Genomic DNA, 19,887 nt, shown 5'->3' with positions numbered 1-19,887 from the left:
TAAATGCAACTTCTGAAGTTAAGCTTAAAGCACATTTGTTTTTAAAGGTGAAACCATCACTCTGCATTAGTTACCACATCTGTCTCTCAGGGATATATTTCATGGTTATACATTGAATAGTTCAGCTTTAATATTCTTCATAATGGCAAGAAGTAGACACAATAAAACACACTCTTAGTTCTTCAGTCAAGAAAAAATATCCAACATACTACAAAAGTTAAGTTGAGATTCTACTACTTAGTGACATCTCAACACTAGTTATAAATATTTACAGACATCTTTAATGTATGTTATTTAAACACACGGAACTGAGGATAGATTAAAAATATAATTGAATAAGCAAACATTTATACCAATGACGTTGGCTCTGTTTAAGTTTGTAGCTCATATATTTGCAAGCTACAGGATGTGGTTTCAAGTCCTATTGTACAGACTTGAGCACAATATCTAAGCTAATGCTTTAAGAGAAATACTAAAAGAGTGCAGTACTTTTAAGTGTGTCGTCTTTTAGATGAGAACCAAGACCAAGTCTCCTGACTTGTGGATATAAACAATTCCAAGGCACTATTACCAACAGCTAATAATTTATCCTTAGCATTTTAACCTGATACTTAATTCAATTTAGTTTAGCCATCAACAAATCAAATAAGGAAGTTAGAACAAACCTCTTTATTCAAGTTAACATGCATTCATTGTTACCATGGTAACAAAACTATATTTCTCAAGTGTTTTGTATAGCATTTGTATCAATAACAGAAGCAAAGAAAATGCAGACACTAAAATCCAAAACACAAATGACATATGTTGGAAGCATTTGGCAAGTGAGGTCACGTCACTGGAGAGAGAACCAGTGTCAATATTTTGGGTCAAGGATGCTTCAACAGAATTAAAAAAGTGAAGGTAAAGTATTTCTAAGCTGCGAGAGAGGGTGGTGTGGAGAAAAGAGAGGAAATATCTGTGGTAGAGTGTAGACCAAACTTGTAGAAAAAGAGTAAGAAGAGAAATAAAGAGAAAAATGAGAAAGAAAAAGAGTGAAATAAAGGGAAGGAAAAAAAGAGACACCTTTTGACTGGAGGTCTGTGACAGAGGTGTTCCGCAAGGATCAGTGCTGGAATCTCTGTTGTTTGTAATATACAGTAATGATTTGGATGAAAATGTAGATGGTCTGATTATTAAGTCTGCAAATGGCACGAAAATTGGGACAGTTATAGATGGCGAGCAAAGTTGTCAAAAGATATAGCAGGATATAGATCAGTTGGAAATTTGGGCAGAGAAGTGGCAGATGGAGTTTAATCTGAACAAGTATGAAGTGGTGCATCTTGGGAGGTCACATGCAAGAGCAAAGCATATAGTAAATGGCAGGACACATAGGAGCATTGACGTACAGAGAGATCTTCAGGTACAAGTCCATAGCTCCCTGAAAATGGCAACACAAGTGGATAGGGGGGTAAATAAGGTGTACGGCATGCACGCCTTCATTGGTCAGGGGATTGAATATAAAAGTCGGCACGTTGTAGCTGTATAAATCTTTGGTTAAGCCACATATGGAGTATTGTGTGCAGTTCTGGTCACTGCATTACAAGAAGGATGTGGAGTCTTTGGAGAGGGTGCAGAAGAGGTTCACCAGGATGTTGCATGGATTGGAATGTATTAGATAGGAGAGATTAGACAAACTTGGATTGTTTTCTCTGGAGTGTTGGGAGGCTGAGGGGTTGACCTGATAGAAGTATGCAAATGATGAGTGGCATTGATGGAGTAAATAGTCAGGGTTGAAATATCAAATTCTAGAGTGCATAGATTTAAAGTGAGAGGAGGAAAGTTTGAAGGATGTTGGCGGGGCAAGATTTTTTTTTCTTTTACACAGAGAGTGGCAAGTGCCTGGATGCACTGCCAGGGGAGGTGGTAGAAGCAGATGCGATGCGACGTTCAAGAGGCATTTAGATGGACACACAAACAGGCAGGGAACAGCAGGATACGGACCACGTGCAGGCAAATGGGATTAATTTACATTGGAATCATGGAATCTACCTTCTCACTGCACTTTTCCATGCAGTCATCAAAAGATGCAACACCTGATAGTTTATGACTTCCAAGCAACCAGGAAGTGCTTCTTTCAACTTAGTCTATTAATATTCAGTACTCATGATGTTGTTCTCTCCATGTTGGCGAATTCATATGAAGATTGGGCAACCACTTTGCAGAACATTTCCGTTCAGTCCACAAAGGTGATGTTGAGATTCCTGTCTCCTGTCACTCTAATTCTCAGTCCCATTCATATTCTGACCTCTGCCTTCATTCTAACATCACTCCAATAAAGCTTGAGGAACAGTACCTCATCTTTCATCTGGGTAGCCTATAGCCATTGGAACTTAATTTCAAACTTGACAATTTCAGGTACTCTCTCCTCTTTCTTTTCCCTTTTTCACCACATATGCAATGTGGCTATTTCAATTCATTTCACTTTTCTATTCACCTGCTGCCTTTTAAAAGTAATTGTTATCTTTAAGACTATGGTCGGTACCCTTTCACTAACATTCCCTTTGTTCTGTACTACTTCCTCTCTGCAACATAAAACTTGTTTTTCTTCTAATTTTTCCATTTCTGTTGATAGATCCTTGACCAAAAGGTTAATTTTTCTTCTCTCCCCACTAAGACTGCTTAACCTGATGTGTGCTTCCAGCATTTTCTGTTCTCATTTGTGTCAAGAAACCAACTATGGCAAGTTCTGTTTCTTCAGCTGTCCCTCAGGATCATGGATGATTTGCCTCCTCTGCAGTTTTGTAGGTTCTGAGATGACTGATGAGGACAATGTGGGAAGTGAAGAATCTTCCACAGAATGGGGTGTGTCTCATGGAGCAGGCAGATGGGTCATTTGCAAGGTTTCTGTGGACTCTAAGGTCTCAACATCAGGCAAATGCTCCTTCTCAACTTGACAATCCAAAGCGATCATCAAGCCAGTAATTCCCGAAAGTCAGTTGGAATATTACACCCTTTCAAAGAGATTTTGGGCACATTCTTGAATCTTTTCCTTTGTCTGCTTGAAAATGCCTTCTCATGACAAAACTTGGAATATTGCGTCTGTTTCTGGAGTTTGGTAATGGGTGTACAATCAACACTAGCCAGCTGTGTAATTAGGGCCTCTAAACTGAGGATACGTTTGTGAGTAGCACATCCATCTGACAGTAGTCATAAGCAGTGGAGTTATCAATCATTTAATTCCATAAATTGGAATATTTCATATTGTTATCAAGAAAAGATTTTGCTGTCCCAATTCAAAGTCACTAATTAAAGGTGACCTTCCTCATCTCCAAAACAAAATTTAAGGGAAACAAACCAACAATAAAAGAAGAGTAAGCCATAACTTAGCTGCTTAAGCTTCAAAGAGCAAATTGCTAGAGTCTGGCAGTTGCACTGGGCTCATGGGGACTAGTTAGGATCTCCTTTGTTTCAAATTTGCAGCAGTGCAAAACAAAGCCATGTAAATAGAGTACAAACTCCTCAAGTATAGGTACATGTAAATACAGACCGTCCTCGGATTGGGAACGCCCAACTCATCCACACTCCTACATATGAGCAAGATCCCATAACATTATTAAATTCAAAAGTCTTATGTACATAAATAGGTTCGTTCCTACAAACAGCTGAATTAGTTCTCTCTCTCTCACACTCTCCCTGCTTTTAGTAATTGTTCTTTCTGATTAGTCTTGTGTGTTTTTGTTGCCATGCATTACAATAACTGAGGAGGTATGATTACCATAGAGTGATTTTTGTGTACTTTCCAACATGGTCAAAATTGCCTTATGGACATCTGTAAAAATGGAACTCGTTTACAAATGTATATTTGTATAATATACCATTTCTTAACAAAACCTGTCTGCATAATAGTGAATGGCTTTGGTTTCCAAAAGTCTAAATTTCAGCTGAGACTAGTCAAGTAGATAACAGATTATTTCATTGTTTTAGTCTTGGTGCAAAAAATCCCTAACATAGTTTTCAAAAGGCTACACCCTACCCTCCAGCAAAGCTCAATTCTCAAAAGCATCATGCATTCATTTAACAGATATCTATGACTCCACCATGGGCGTTGTAACACTAGCTGAATACACGCAAGTTCAGTTCTAGGTCAAAAACTTGTTTATCATTTGATCCATTAAATCCTTTACCCAATTTAAATGAAAATTTAGTATTTTAAGATGCATTAAGAACTCAAAGCTCAATATGATTATACAAATGAGGATAATATGCATAATATTGCACCTACAAAACTAGCTTGTGCTCAAGCACCACTGAATTGCAATTTAAGTTTTATTTTCAAGATGTGAAGATAAACTTCCTTCAATGGTTAAGAAAGTATTAAATAATCACTATCAAGAAATGGAATTCCATGAAACATTTACAGTTATGCATCAACATTTTTTGGTGGGATACTCATGGAAGGAAAGTTTTGTTTGGTGCAAAGGGGGAGGGCTTTCCAGGGCAAGATAGCACAAGGACATAATTCCTAACTGTCAATCTTCTCAGCAGATACAGTTTATGGAATATTAAACCCCTGGACAAAAGGCACTAGACGAAATACAGTATATGAAAACTTGCATTAGCTGATCAACCATATATCAGATATACTGGTTTAATAATAGTGTGTTACATGCAAACATTATATATAGTGATTTTGAAATGACTGAATAGGTAACGTTTTGCTTCATGGAATCAAGCAAATGCACATGCTATTATGATATATACCACCGTAAATTGGATGCAAAAATGTTATTAATATTTTTTGTTCTTACAGGGAAAAAGTGACTTGCTTTTCTCTTATCAATCCTTAAATCCACTGCCTTCCCGCCCGCACCCCCAATCCTCACTCCATGCTTTATCTTTTAAACATGAAATATTACACTACTGCACAGAGTTACTAGCTTACCACTTTTATATAAAACAGATCAAGTTAACATGTCATTACACTAACAGCATTATGTTCAGATAATGCTATAAGTAATTACACCATAAAAGTAGAAATCCTTGGAAAGGCAGGTCAGTCAACATTAATAAAAGAACATGTTTAGATACTTGTAGTGTTTAAGCAATTCAGTAAAAGTCAGGCCTATAAAGATATGGTACATTTTCAAATGCGTACACATCAAGTTAAAGCACCCTTGATGCATACATAAAAAGTTAAAGAAATAGCAACATTCATAGCAAGGGGCATTAAGAAAGGCACATGAACAGGCAGGGAATGGAGGAATATAGACCATATGCAGGCAGATGGGATTCATTTGGATTGACATCATGTGCAGCACTGACATCGTGGGCCAAAGGGCCTGTTCCTGTGCTGTACTGTTCTTTGTTCTATGTTCTACATTCTAAGTGGGCATCAGAATAAATGAAAACAAACAAATGGAGGAGAGAAAGTGTTAACTGAGAGCCTATCAACCCATAATGTCATTTGAATGAACTATGCTGAAAATTCTAAACTGCTTCACTCTTTTTTTCCTGTGAAAATGAATGCAACATTCTTTCCCCAAAGCATTGCATTCAGTCTTTTCTCTTTACAGGTGCTAAATATTTTCAACATTTCTGTCTTTATTTTACATTTACAGATTTCCACATTTATTTTGTCGTTCAGATGTGTTCCATTCGTAATTTTCAAAAGTCTCCAAATCTCAATGTCAAAGGAAAAGAAGATGTCAACTAAAATTAGCACACTTATCTTGATTTTCCAGTAAAGGGACTTCCTCGGATTAATCCTGTTCAAGTCAGTGTGCAGTTGGAAGTAGACTGGTATACAAGATTTTGAATACCGTGCAATGGCTGTAGATAGTGTTGTAAGCATATGGTTATACAACTGGATGATTACAATAGAACAACATACCGGGCTGATCTGTGATCTAATCATCCTGCCACATATACTCACCCCACCATCTCCCCATGTCGGTACTAACCTTGTACATCGTGTGTGTCCAATCATGCTGGACCCTGAGGATTTGAATGGCAAGGCAAAGCAAGGCCTCTGCTAGATACCACAGGAGATCCTGCCCACAGCCTTTTCTCCAGTCAAAGGCTGTAGGTGGAACTTCATCCTCAGTCGAAGTCTACTATACAGACGCATTAAAATAAAAAGAAAACTGATGTTGTTATTTTCTTCTTAATCTCCAAGTTGGGAATCGTGATCCAGTGCCAGGTCTACTTGATGCAACTTCAAAGTCAGATTCCCCAGTCCAGTACTGAGGAGTCCAGTATATTCAGGCTCCGGCACATTGAAGCAGCACATATTTAGAATGCTCTTACCCATGAGCTGCTGAACAATGGTTGTTCCTTCAGAACCGTTTGCCACAGCCAGGCTAATGCTGCTCAATGTTAAATAATAGCTCCAAATTATACCACAAAATAACTCCAATATAGTCCAACCTCAAGATCTGACTGAGAAAATAGACCCAACTGAAAAATAATGTTACAAATTGTGAACATTCGTCTTTCAACAATATAATTAATGTCAACAACATCTATTTCCACAAAGGCACTTATATGCCACTACCTGCAGATGCAAACATTGCTGTCAACACCATCTATGACTATCCATCCCTGACTGTCCTTGTGTCCGTGATCTACTTTCTTGAACCACTCCAGTTTTTCTAGTGAAGGTACTGACCCTATGCTACTAGGCAGGGAGTTCCAGGATTTAAACCCAGTGACAATGAAGGAATGATCATTGATATGGAGTGGAACTTGCAGCCAATGACACTCCCACACCTCTGCTGCCATTGCAGAGGTTAAGGGTTTAGGAGATATCAAAGAATGGCTGCTTTATTTAGGTTCTCACCTCAATTCGATTTGATTCACATTTATGAGTAACTTCTAAATTCCCTCATAGCATTTAATAACACTCTTTCCTTTTTCCTCCCCATGTTCTGCTTATGGTTTCTTGTCACCATCACCCTTTTGTCCAATCTTTCGTTATCATTAACAAACCTGAATGTGGCTCATCTCTAATCTCTGTACACCATTGGAAATCAACCAGATGTAGAATAAAATCATGAACCTTTCAACATGAAATCAACAAAATTAAGTTAGCTTTTTCAGTACTTGAATGCTTACTTTAAGTGATGAACAAGAATAGAATACAAAAAAGTTACAATTGTAGCACAATACTGAGAAATGAAGAAATGGTAGGAGAGTAGATCACTGTCATTGACCGTTAAGAACAAATCGCATTTTGGTATGCATAAAAGTTGTTTGCCTCATGATATCAAATAAGTGAATCCCTTTCGTAATGAAACATTAACATTCACCAATTTCCAGTATTCTTACCTCAAAAATAAAAAGAATAGAGTCCAATTCTTCCCTCTGTGATTTGTGACCTGAAACAGCATCAAATACACCAGGTTACTTTTACAAAATATTTTGATAGCTAAGATTTACTACCAATTAAATATTTCACTCTGGCACCATCTAACTGCAACATAAAACTCTATAAATTATGGCACTAAGATTTGGCCTTGAGGGGATGTCAGAATTTTGTCTTTGTTTGTAGTTTTAAATTCAAATCAAATCTGCTAACCATTGTCAGAATGTCAACTGTGTTTGGGACATAAATTTTATACTATAAACATCCCCAGAACGCAATGCATGCCTCTTTAGATGCATGCACTTCAGGAAGCACTTCTGTAAACACAAACTAAGCCAAAGAAGCCACATTTCAAAACTAGGGAATTATACCAGTGCAATAGCCACTTGAAAGTTATGGCAATAAATCCCTAGCTTCATTAAGGAAAGCCATAAGAATAAACAAACTGTGGAATACAGTGCCAGGTGAAATATTTAAAGTGGGTATTAAGGGGGGAATAACCTGGACAAAATCCAAACTGAATTCCATTCACACCTCAAATGACTCAGTTTGTGAAAGTAATAACACAAGAATGACACAAGGTGTCCAAAGTTTGATGGTGTGGGCAGAGGAGCCATTCTTGAAATTATTATGTGCACCATTACACAAATTGCAGTCCCCCAACAGTGCTACATTCAGTATTTTAAAACCACTATAATACTGCCATGGTTTAAAAACTATAATAAGCCAATATAGGAAGGGTTTCATACAAAAATATATCAAACTTTAATTTATCATAATTATGTGGTAAAACAAAAAGCAATTATTATTATGGAAAAAGACAAAAAAACTTAGTAAATTTATTGCCAAAATTAACTAAGTCACAAGTCCCAATCATAGTTTGGTTATAACCAAACAAAAAAGTTATGATGAGAAGTCATGTTTTGTAGTTGTACAAAAGCACATTCATCATGAACTATTTCATCACACTCTTGACATCCAAGTCATGCCACCCTAGAATGTATTGTAGATCAAGGTGCTACAAGCTTTCAGTTTTTAATTCAGTAGCATGTCCTTGCCCTGATCAAAAAGGATGAACAAGATGGTTCTTAGAACAGATTATCAACTCGAAACATCCATTTTTCAATTAACTTACGCCGCGTGCCCTGACAAGTACTTTTAGGATTTTCCTTTATGATTTCTGCTTCCAGCATATAAGAGTTGCTCCTTAATTTAGTACTAATAAGAGGCAGTAGTGTGAGAACTATTGCCATAGCAAAAGAAAACTCTTAAAAGGGTAAAATATTAGCTTGTTCATTGCAACAGATTTCTAATAAGCAGTTGTGGAAGACAACAAAAATCAAATCAGGTGCCTTTTTTTTTGTATTTTCCCCCCCAAAGTATTTTATTCTAGGGGCATGAAAATAAGCTAGTTAATTCACATTTCACATTTAGTTAATTCACATTTGTTCCCAGAGTCTTCTTAATCACTTTCAACTTTCTTTTCAAGTATGGGTATAGGGTTAAATATTGATACATTAAATTTCACAAACTTTTACAAATTCATAAAGACATCTAAAATGAAAGCAAGATTACTTCTGCATTATCTATTATTTTTCCCATTTCTACAATCATAATTGTGGAGTTATATGGCAAATAGAAAATTAATGCCATCAAATGAGTTATGTACTTTGATTTTCCTTTTTTCGAGATCAATAAGCATGCCAGCAATAGAAACATGGACAGAAATATGTATTGAAATCTATCACTATGTAATGTATGCCTCTGAGTACAACCCAAAGTTGTTTTGCACCCTAATTGACTACAGAATTATTGCTGGAAAACAAAACTAAGCAGGATGGGGGAAATACCTTGGATTCATGGTTCAAAGGGAAAATAGCCTGAGACACATCTACATGAAAAGCGAAATAATTAGGGCAATGCAGGCACAACTATCCACATCTGTGCCCTCCCTCCCCCCCCCCCCAACCCACCACTGCCAGAGTTATTCCAAATCCTTCACTCTCTGAGCCACAGTCACAGAGTCATACAGTGCAGAAAAATGGCCCCATCAGTCCACCACATCCATGCTGAACATCAAGTATTTACTTATACTAATCCTTTCTACCCAGCATTTGGTTCATAGTCTTCTACACACTGGTGATTCTAGATATTTCATCTGGGTAGTTCTTAAATGATGTGAGAGTACCTGCCTTCACCAACCGCTCAGACAACATGCTCCAGATTCCAACCTACTGTCTGGTTGTAATTTTTCTCCTTCAGATCCCTCTAAGCCCTCTTACCTCCTAACCAAAGCCTAGTTTTAGATACCTTTCCCTTGGGAAAAGTTTCCTACAATCTACCCTATCATTGCCCCTTATATTTTTGTATATCTCTGTTAAGTCTCAGCCTCCTCCACTCCAAGGAAAACAAACTTAGTCTATCCAATCTCCTCTCATAAAACACTCCATCCCAAGCAACATCTCTGTGAACATCCTCTGCATCCTCTCCAGTACAATCATCTCCTTCCTGTAGTGCAGTGACCAGAACTGGATACACTACTCTAATTCCACTCATTATCTGATGCCAAAGTGCTACAGAATTAGGGTGGGGAAGGTTCTATCAGAATCAACATACCAAAAGCATTTTCATGTGTTACACACAAATACTGGCACAAAGGTTTTTTGACCTATACATATGCTATCAATTATCAAGACTTAATCAATAAGCAACAAGGTGATCAGTCCCCCTGTACTTACACGTTTCATCCAATCAAGATGTTTGCAGATACCCTCAAACACTGATTTAGCAACTACCTGTTTGTCAATGGAGTTGCCTTGTACTAGTTCTGCAAGTGGTTTTGCATGTGGATTGGCACTAAAAAAATTAAGAACCACTGAAATTCCTTAAATTCTTTTTGAAAGACTCGATAAGCAGCAATACTTTGGAAGCAACATTCCATCTCTGACTTACGATGGTGGTTTTTAAAAACAAAAGCAACCTCAAGTAAAATTTTTGAATGTGACTCAATATTGAATTCTATAACTTAAGGTAACTTGATTTCTCAGTCTGTATTAGTTATTCATCTGTGATATTGGCTTAGCTCATTTCTTCCCCCCTTTGTTTTTACCTTTTTTGTGTGCACATCCTCCTGCTCTATACTTCATAACTTCCACATTCTTTTGCCTATCTTTTTTGTTTATGTTCTCACTCTATAAATACTCCCATTTGCCCACTGACCACACAACCTGTTAACAGCTTATCCCCACGGTCACCTAGGTGTCACCCCATCAAAGAGACATCCCCCTCCCTTACCACTCCCCCTGCAGATTTACAGGCTTCTTTTGCCTCCTTTTCAGTTATGACAAAGGGTCCCTGAAACTCCTTTTCTCTTCCCAGTGATATGGTCTGACTTGCTGAATATTTCCAGCATTTTCCATTTTTGTTTTAGATTTCCAGCACCTGCACTTTTTTTTTATGATTTTCTATTAAAAATTGAAATGGGTTAAGTGTTACTACAGTTTTTTTTTTAAATAAGATTGGATCAAAACTGCCACTTAAAAATGGGCAGCTCCATTTGTACCTATGTAATGGGCAATTCATCATTCTGAGGTAAATATTCCAAACTTTCACTCAGTTATTGATTCCAAGTCACCTGCACACCTTTATTGGATTCCTCATGGAGGCCAATGGTGTAAACACAAACTACGGCAGATTTTCCAGCAGGGCCACTGATTTCAATAAAACAGTTGTTGGGCAAGTACAGGGTAATTTCCTTTTATGTGATTTAATTTGGTTGATTTAAAGGCATTCAACTGCAATTAATTATGATCCAGCACTTTTTTTTTACCATTTACCATGGTAGCATAGCGGTAAGGGTGGCACAGTAGTGTAGCAGTTAGTGTAACGCTATTACAGCGCCAGCGATCAGGGTTCAATGCCCGCCACTGTCTGTAAGGAGTTTGCATGTACTCTCCATGACTGCCTGGGTTTCCTCCAGGTGCTCCAGTTTCCTTCCACATTCCAAAGACGTACAGATTAGTAGGTTAACTTGGGTATATTTGGGCGGTGTAGGCTCATTGGGCCGGAAGGGCCTCGTACTGTGCTGTATAAATAAAGTTTCACAAAAAGTTTTACATTTAGCTGATGTTTCAGTGCTTTAACCATTTTAATTGAAAAATTACATACAAATATCTAACGGTTTATGAATGTACACGAATACATTCTATGATAGCTTTGACAGCTGCTAAGCACGAGAGTACTCTTACCAGCTGTCAAAGCAATTCAGAGGACAGAACCTGTCAGTTATGCTCAAATAGCCCCTGTGCTGCACCATTTTCTGGTGGAAAATTGTGCATGGGGCCAACTCCAAGAGTACAGACAGCCAGCAGAAAATCTAGTTCATTTACTGCATTAATTAGAATGAGAATTGAAGGGAGTTGAATGAGAAAGTGTCTCTTTCCTACATTTCTTTTCGACAGAGAATGACGAATTGCTCAAGCAATCAGAAGGAGGAAGGAGGAAGGGATCTTGAAGAGTTTCTAATGAAGTTGGATCAATCGATCCATTATATAATCAAAGGAAAAGAAGTTTCTAACTCCTCAAGAGGACATGCTACAGTGGTCATCCATTAAATGCAAGAAAATAGTTTGATTATTAGTATCATTTATTCATCCAGAGTAAAATTAGTAAACGAAAATGAAGGAAGTAGTTATGATGTATTTTACAAAACTGAAACTGATGTGACTGAATTTGGAGGAAGACATTATGTACTATAGTACCCTTCCAGATGACCAAAGGCAACTTGGAGCCAATGGAGTACCTTAAATATAGTCACTATTTGAACATAGGAAACAGAGCAGCCAATTTGCACAAAGTGAGCTCACACAGCTGTGTGATAATGACCAAAAAATGTTTTTCAGTTATATAGATTGATGCATTAATGATGTAGGAGAGCTCCCCGTTCTTCTCTGCGAGAGACCTCATGTCACCATTTCAATCATCTAAGAGCGGATGGGAACTTGTTTAATGCCTCATCTAAAAGATGAAACCTTCATCAAGCAGCGCTCCCTCGATATTGGATTGGAGAGTTAGTCTAGATTTTTCTCTCCAGATTTGTACAGTGTGATCTGAATCGCAAACTTGTACCTCAAAGAAAAGATGCAATCAACTGAGCCACGGCTGACAAAAGCTAAGTAAAAACAATGAATTTTGGGAAGGGCAAGAATGGATTGAGAAATATTTTTTCCTTATGAGCTGATGGAAAATGAGAAGTTCCAGAAAAAAAATTAAAATAATTTCCAGTGCTCAAACATAGGCACATCAAGAGGTGAGATCTTCACCAATGATTGCACAATGATCAACTCCATTAGCAAGTTCTCAGTAAATGAAGCAGACCATGCCTATAAGCAGCAAAACCCAGACAACGTTTAGGCATGAGCTGTTAAGTGATAAGTAGTGCCAAGCAATGAACATCTCCAACAAGAAAAGCCCACCCTTAATATTTATTATCATTACAATCACAGGGTTCCCATTATCAATATCCTGGGAAGGGTCACCTTTGACCAGAAACTCAACTGGACCATCCACATAAAGAATATGGCAAGTCAGAGTCCGGATGACCTTGATGAGCAACTCACCTCCTAATACCCAAAGGACTTTCCACCTTCTACTGGGCTCAAGTCAAGAATGCAATTGAATGCTGTATATTCATCTGGAGGAGTGCAGTACCAACAACTCTAAAGAAGCCCAATGCCCTTCAAGGACAAAGCAACCTGCTCCATCAACTACCCCAAATATTCACTCCCTCCACTGTCAGCACATAGTGGTTCCAGCATGCAAGCTCTTTAAAATGCTCTGCCCAGAGTATTATGACAGGAGTTCCCAAACTTATGATCTCTGCTGCCAAGAAGGGACAAAGGTAGCAGGTGCTGGTTTCACTCCAAGTCACACACCATTCTGACTTGTTAATATGCTGCTGATCCTTCATAGTCACTGGGTCCAAACATAGGAAATCCTTTCCCAAAAGGTAATGCTGAACTTTAGTAGAAGGTGGCTGGTCAACACTACCTTCTCAAGTGCAGTTAGAGATGGACAATAGATGCCAGTCTTGTCAGCAATGCCCAGATCCCAAAAATGAATTTTATTTAAAAAAAGTCACAATTTAATCAAAATAGATTTATCAACATAATCCACTCATTGTCCTCAAGTAACCTGAGCAATACATTTGCAGAATCTCAGGTAAAACAAAATAAATCTCCTCCAAAGTCAACTAATGATTTATTTTGCCTGGTAGCCATAGTGACTTATTTGCAAGAAACATAACATTAATGTCCCACATCTGCACAAATAATTAAGCACACTAAGCACTACACAACACCACAGAATACCACCTTATTCATTATTCACAAAATAATGAAGCAACAATTACCCCATCTTAAACATCAAATTCCTTAGTACAGTGGACCCTTATCCAACCGAATTAGTGCAAAGAAAATGAATCAAAACTCAAATGAATGGTCTCACTTTTCATGCCCAGAGTCTCCATTAGTTCCACAAATTATTATTTTTCATACAATCAAAAGAAAAGCTTTATTCTTACCTTTTTGCTTTAGGCTGGCTTCAATGGTCACAAAATTTTCAAAGAATACATAGTAAATGTGTGAATATGTTTGATCAAAGAATGGCTTCAAATCATTTGGTTCAGAGTTTTCTACAAGTAAAAATAAATAGGAGGGTCAGTACCTCAGATTTATTTCATCAACGTTCATATTGTTCTGATACATTTTCACAGGACCCATATGTCAAAAGATAAGCTAGCTCGTTTTTAATCAACATATAAATCCTATATGTGACAGATGTAAATCGAATGTGGCTTCTTTGACACATGTTTTGGTCCTGTCCTCTTTTGGAAAAATATTGGAAAGATATTTTTAACATTATTTCAAATGTATTGAAGATTGATTTACAACCTCATCCTATCACTGCAATTTTTGGATTACCAAGGATAGAGTCCGGCCATCTATCTGCCTCCGCTAACCGTATGATTGCCTTTGTTACCTTAATGGCCAAGCAGTCCATTTTGCTTAAATGGAAGGATCCAATACCCCCTGCTACTTTTCAATGGTTCTCTCAAACCATATCATGTTTAAACTTGGAAAAAATTAGGAGTGGTACTGTTGATCCTTCGCTTAAATTTGAGGAAGTTTGGAGTCCATTTATTCAATATTTTCACATGATATAGATTCCCTTGTAATAACCTTTCAACTTAGAGGAATGGAGTTGACGACATAATATTGTTCTGTTTCCACTGAGAAATTTTAGTCCAGTTTTTTTTTCCTGTTTGTTTTTTTTTGAATTTTTTTTTCCTTAGCTTAGTTTGGTTTGATATACTGTTTATAAATTTTCCTACTGTTTTGGGGATTTTTTTTTCTTTCTTTTATTTTTTTATAATAAATCTTCTTCTTTCTTTTATATTATATTAATTCACTAAGAGATCGTTGGATCTACAGATTTTTTTATATACTTTATTGTTTTTTATGATTATCCATGCCATGATTGCTCTTCCGATCTCTTTGTATTACATGTACAAACACTGATGTTATATATTAATCTGTATTAATTTGAAAACTAATAAAAAGATTGAAAAAGAAAGAAAGATACATTTAACATGAAGTCAACCTTACTCTACAATCCAGAAAACCAATGAAGCTGGAGTTCAAATTCTGGTAAACATGATTGTGAAACCTAGAGCCAGTAGTACTAATCCCACCTCACGTGCAAATACAAATATGTCACATAGTAGTGCTAATATACTTAAAGCCAATTCGTTATTGCAAAATAATCATCAAAGTAAGGATGTGGTAGTACAGGAAATACATCTGATCTTTTCAAATCTTAAATCACCTTTTTGTAGCTGCTGCAGGCTGCTAACAAATACACCACAACCAATCATCCATGTAAATATATAACTTTATATATTTAGTTCCTTTAAAATTATATACATATTTTCCCCTCACAACTGTCCTGCAGATATGAGCCAAATATGTTTGCTGCTGTGTTTGTGAGCTGCAGACCCATCCTAAGCCTGTGCTTAAATTGCTTTGGACTGGCTCTCAGTTCACCTACAAAATGACTTTTCTTATATCTTTTATGGGACAGCATGTGGCTTTTATTTGATAATATTTAATGCCAGTGCTAACAGACGTATGTAAAACATGTGACTAAACAAATGAGAACTACAATTACACTATAAAGTGCCTTTAACATTGCAAAATATCCCAGGACTGATATTGAACTATATATGACAGGAGCCATGTTAAAAAGGGCATTAGGGCAGATGACCAAATGCTTGGGAAAAGGCACAACTGCCAATAATGGAGTGATTAAATCTGAGAATAAGCAACAGGAAAATAAACAAAAGTGCAGATATCCAAAATGTTTAAAGGCTGGAAAAAAAAATTACAGATGGGCATGGATGGGATTTGAAAACAGAAAAGAAAATTTTAAACATAACTTAAAAAACTACACATGCTGGAAATCTGAAATTTAAACAGAAAATGCTGGAAACAGAGTAGGTCAGGTAGAATCTGTGAAAAACATGGTTAACATGTCAGGACCAATCCACTTCCTCAGAACTGGAAAAGGGAGAAAACAACTTAATTGGGCCCTATGCCTCTTGTTTGAGCTACCAGTTCCTCTCCACTAACACACATACAGTATACCTGGCTGAACTCATCCTCACATTGAACAAGTGCTCCTTCAACTTCATTCGCTTTCTCCAGATCAAAAGGTATCAGTGTAAACACCCACATAGTACCAAGCTACACCCATCTTTTATGGTAAATATGGAACAATCTTTGTTTCAAGCTTTACTCAGGCCCACTCCCTCAACTCTTTTTCAAGTACATTGACGACTGCATTGGTGTTGTTTTCTGCACTACCACAGAACGAGAAAATTTCAGTTCTTTTGTTGCCAATTTCCACTCTTTCTTGTGGTCCATCTCTGCTTCTCCTTGCAGCCTTGCTACAAGCAGCTATTACAAGCCCACAGAATCTCAAAGCTATTTTAATTATACTTGCTCTTGCCTGGCCTCCTGCAAGGACTCCATTTTATTTTCCCAGTTTCTCCATCACATATTTGCTCCAATGATGAGACTTTCTGCACAGGTGCCTCTGAAATGTTTTGCTTCCTCCTGTTCCAGCTTCCCCTCCTTTGATCACATCTCATCTATTCCCTCCACCTCTGGTCTCTCCCCCCACCCCCAGAAAGAGCAGGAACAGAGGTTTCCTGGACCTCAACTTCTATCCCGTTAGCCTCCACATTCAACAGATCATCCTTTGCCCTTTCCACCAGCTCCAACAAGATTCCACTACCAGACATAGTCAGTCCCCTCTCCTCTCAGCATTTGAAAGTCATCACTCCTTTACGAGTCTTTAGTCCACACTTCCATCCCCACATTCCCATGCAATCACAGGATTTGTAACACCTGTCTTTTCATCTCTTCCCTTCCCACCATCCAGGAACCCAAGCAGTTTTCCCAGTGAAGCCGTGATTCATTTACACATCTTCCAATCTGGTGTACTGCGTTTATTCACAATCTGGTCTCCTTTACATTAGAGAGATCAGACACAGATTCAGTAATCCTGAGCATCCAACTGCCCGCCACTCTAATTCTTCATCCACATTCCATTCTGATCTATCGGTCTGTGGCCTCGTGCACTGTTAAAAAGAGGCCCAACACAAGTTTGCAGAACAACAACTCATCTTTCATCCATGTACATTGCAGCCTTCTGAACAAACTTGAATTCTCCAACTTTTAGGTTGCTCACTCCGTCTTCTATACGCATCAGAACTAGCCATTCTCTCCATCTATCATTTTGGCTTAGTTTTTCTCTCTCCAATTAGTATAACCTGGCCTGCTAATCATGTCCCACAGCTATGCTATAGCAACACATAACACAGGCAAAGAAGTATTTTATTAATAGGAGGACCCTAACAGCATTGATGTACAGAGGAATCTTGGGGTCTATGTCCCTACCTCCCTGAAAGTGGCAATGCAAGTAGATAGAGTGGTAAAAGTGTATGGCATGCTTGCCTTCTAACTGCCACATGAACCCATTTAATCTCACCTCATCAGAGATATTCCCTTGGTTATTCCCATCCCTCCCCCATCTTCTCTGCTAATGAAAACTAACTTGTTTTCTCTCCCTCTCCCAGTTCAGAAGAAGGGTTTCAGACCCGAAAGTTAATGGTTTCTCTTTCCACAGCTGTTATGTGGCAGCTGAACATTTATTGCATTTTCCTGTTTTTATAACAGATTTTCAGCAGCTTCAGTTCTTTTGATTTTCAAGTTATTTTCAAGTTGCAGGGAGGCGGTGGGGGATGGTGGCATGATTAGCACAAAATGTCATTGATGTGAAATGCGTCTCTCTCCATTGATGCTGCCTAATCTACCGAGTATTTCAGCATTTTGCTTTTCTGAAAATATAAAAAATGAAGAAATGGTTAACTAGGATATAATGCAAGTCAGCAATTACTGGGATCATGGGTGAACCTTGCTTGGATCATACAGGGAATACCGTATAGCTCTAAGATCAATGCTACAAAAGAGGATACAAATACGCTGCCTGAGGGTACAAAATATTTATTAGAATTCCTGCTCCCCCCCCCCTCAATACATCCCAAAAATGTGCAGGCTGGCAGATTAATTGGTCACTGTAAATTTACCCTAGTGCGTGGGTGAATGGTAGGATCTTGGGGGAGTTGATGAGAATGCAGGGAGAATAAATAAACAGAATTAACATAGGAATAGTGTAAATGCGTGGTTGTTGCGACTTGGTGAGCTGAAGGGCTTCTTTCCCTGACGTATCTGTCCATGACTATCAGAATGATAACAAAACTATGAAACAATACATACCAAGAAAGATTATACAAGTTGTGGCATTTTTTTCTCCTCTAGAGGTTTTTGGGGTTGGGGCGGAACAAGGTAACTTGATAGAGGTCTTAACTAAGATTAAAAGATTTCAGTAGGAACTGTTTCTACTTGTGGGTGAGACCAGAACCAATTTAGTTAAAAACATAAAAACAGACAAATGTAATTTCTTCATCAAAGGAGAGGTTGGAATTTGGAAAATATCCACGGAGCAACTGAAACAATCAGCAAAGATAGATACAAAGAAAACCTGGATAAAACATGGAGAACAGAGTAGACGAAGGAGGAATAAATGCATTTTTGAATGTCTATATGGCAAAAAACTGTTGAAGTACCATGATCAAACCTCTATGGTGCATTGTCAAAGAATTCTAGTCAACTATTTCTCTTTAACAAGTTCAATATTGCCAAAAGAGGCACTAAGGAATGAGAACATTTCAAATGAAGGAGGACCAAGGCATTGATAAGGGAAAGTAGAAATACAAGAGTAGGTTAGCAAGAAATGCAAAGAGCAAAGTCTTTCTATGGAAATGTATTTGAGTACAATATTAGGGAAAAGATAAACTGGAGTTAATGTGGGTGTCTTATAAACTGAGAAAGAAATTGCATTAGGAAACAAGAAAATAAACATTTTGTGTCTGTCTTCATAAGAGACAAATCTTTTGGAAATAGTGGAGAACTACAAGCCTACAGCAAATGAGGTGCTCAAAGAAATTAGCATTAGTAATAAAAAGTTAATATTGGAGCAATTAATGGACTGGAAGGTTAAGAACTCCAGAACCTGATGCCTGCATCCTAGGATTTTGAAGAGATGATGGAGATAGTGAAGCATTTGCTGTCATCTTCCAAAATTCAATGGATTTGACAATGGTTCTGATAGATTGGATAAAATACCCCTCACATAAGGAGGAAGATGGAAAACAGGGATCTATAGGCCTGTTAGCCTGACATCAGTACAAGGGAAGATGCTGAAATCCATTCTTAACAAATAAGGCAATCAGAGAATAATAATACAATTGGGCTGAATCAACATGGATTTATGACAAAGAAATTACATTTGAGATATCTGAAGGTTTTTTTTAAAAAAGGTTGTAACTAGCAGAACAAATAATGGTGAACAAACTGATGTAGTGCATTTGACCTTTCAGAGGTCTTTGATAACATGCCCCAAGAAGTTAGTCAAAAAAATTTAGCATACAGTACTGGGGGTAATATACTGACATAACTGAGGATTCATTAATTGTCAGAAAACAATACAAATGAATGGGTGATTTCATGTTGTGAGGTTGTGACTATTGGAGTGCTACAGGGATTAGGGTCCCAGATCTACATCAATGTTTTGGCAAGGGACCAAGTGCAATTTATCCAGGTTTGCTTATCGAAGTCAAGTGCTGGCTTCAAGAGTGAGGAGGTAACAGAGAGGATTCAGGGATACATTGAGAGACTAAGTAAATGAGAAAAGACAAGGCAGATGGAATATAATGAGGAAAAATGTGAGGTTTTCCACTTAGGTACAATTGAAATAGAAAGGCAGGATATTTTTCAATGACGAGAGACTGAAAGATATTGGTGATCCAGGGAATCTGGATGTCCTTGACTCAATTAGGAAGCCAAACAATTTGTTAGCTTTTA

General features: G+C 37.6%; 1 protein-coding gene across 6 annotated transcripts in view; it reads right to left on the bottom strand.

Moving 5' to 3' along the window:
- The window catches only part of ralgapa1 (Ral GTPase activating protein catalytic subunit alpha 1), a 142,038-nt gene that overhangs the window by 117,845 nt on the left and 4,306 nt on the right, over window positions 1–19,887 (bottom strand). For all 6 annotated transcript variants that reach the window (XM_052045902.1, XM_052045813.1, XM_052045987.1 and 3 more), the window contains exons 2-3: window positions 13,923–14,033; window positions 7,306–7,355 (exon numbers count right to left, since the gene is read on the bottom strand). In XM_052045902.1, coding sequence (XP_051901862.1) covers window positions 7,306–7,355; window positions 13,923–14,033 — 161 coding nt within the window. The remainder of the gene's footprint in view (window positions 1–7,305; window positions 7,356–13,922; window positions 14,034–19,887) is intronic.

This window comes from Pristis pectinata, chromosome 1, assembly GCF_009764475.1.
Source record: "Pristis pectinata isolate sPriPec2 chromosome 1, sPriPec2.1.pri, whole genome shotgun sequence".
Lineage (NCBI taxonomy): Eukaryota > Metazoa > Chordata > Chondrichthyes > Rhinopristiformes > Pristidae > Pristis > Pristis pectinata.
Note: the sequence above shows the minus strand (reverse complement) of the source record. Positions and strands in the feature narration are given on the sequence as shown.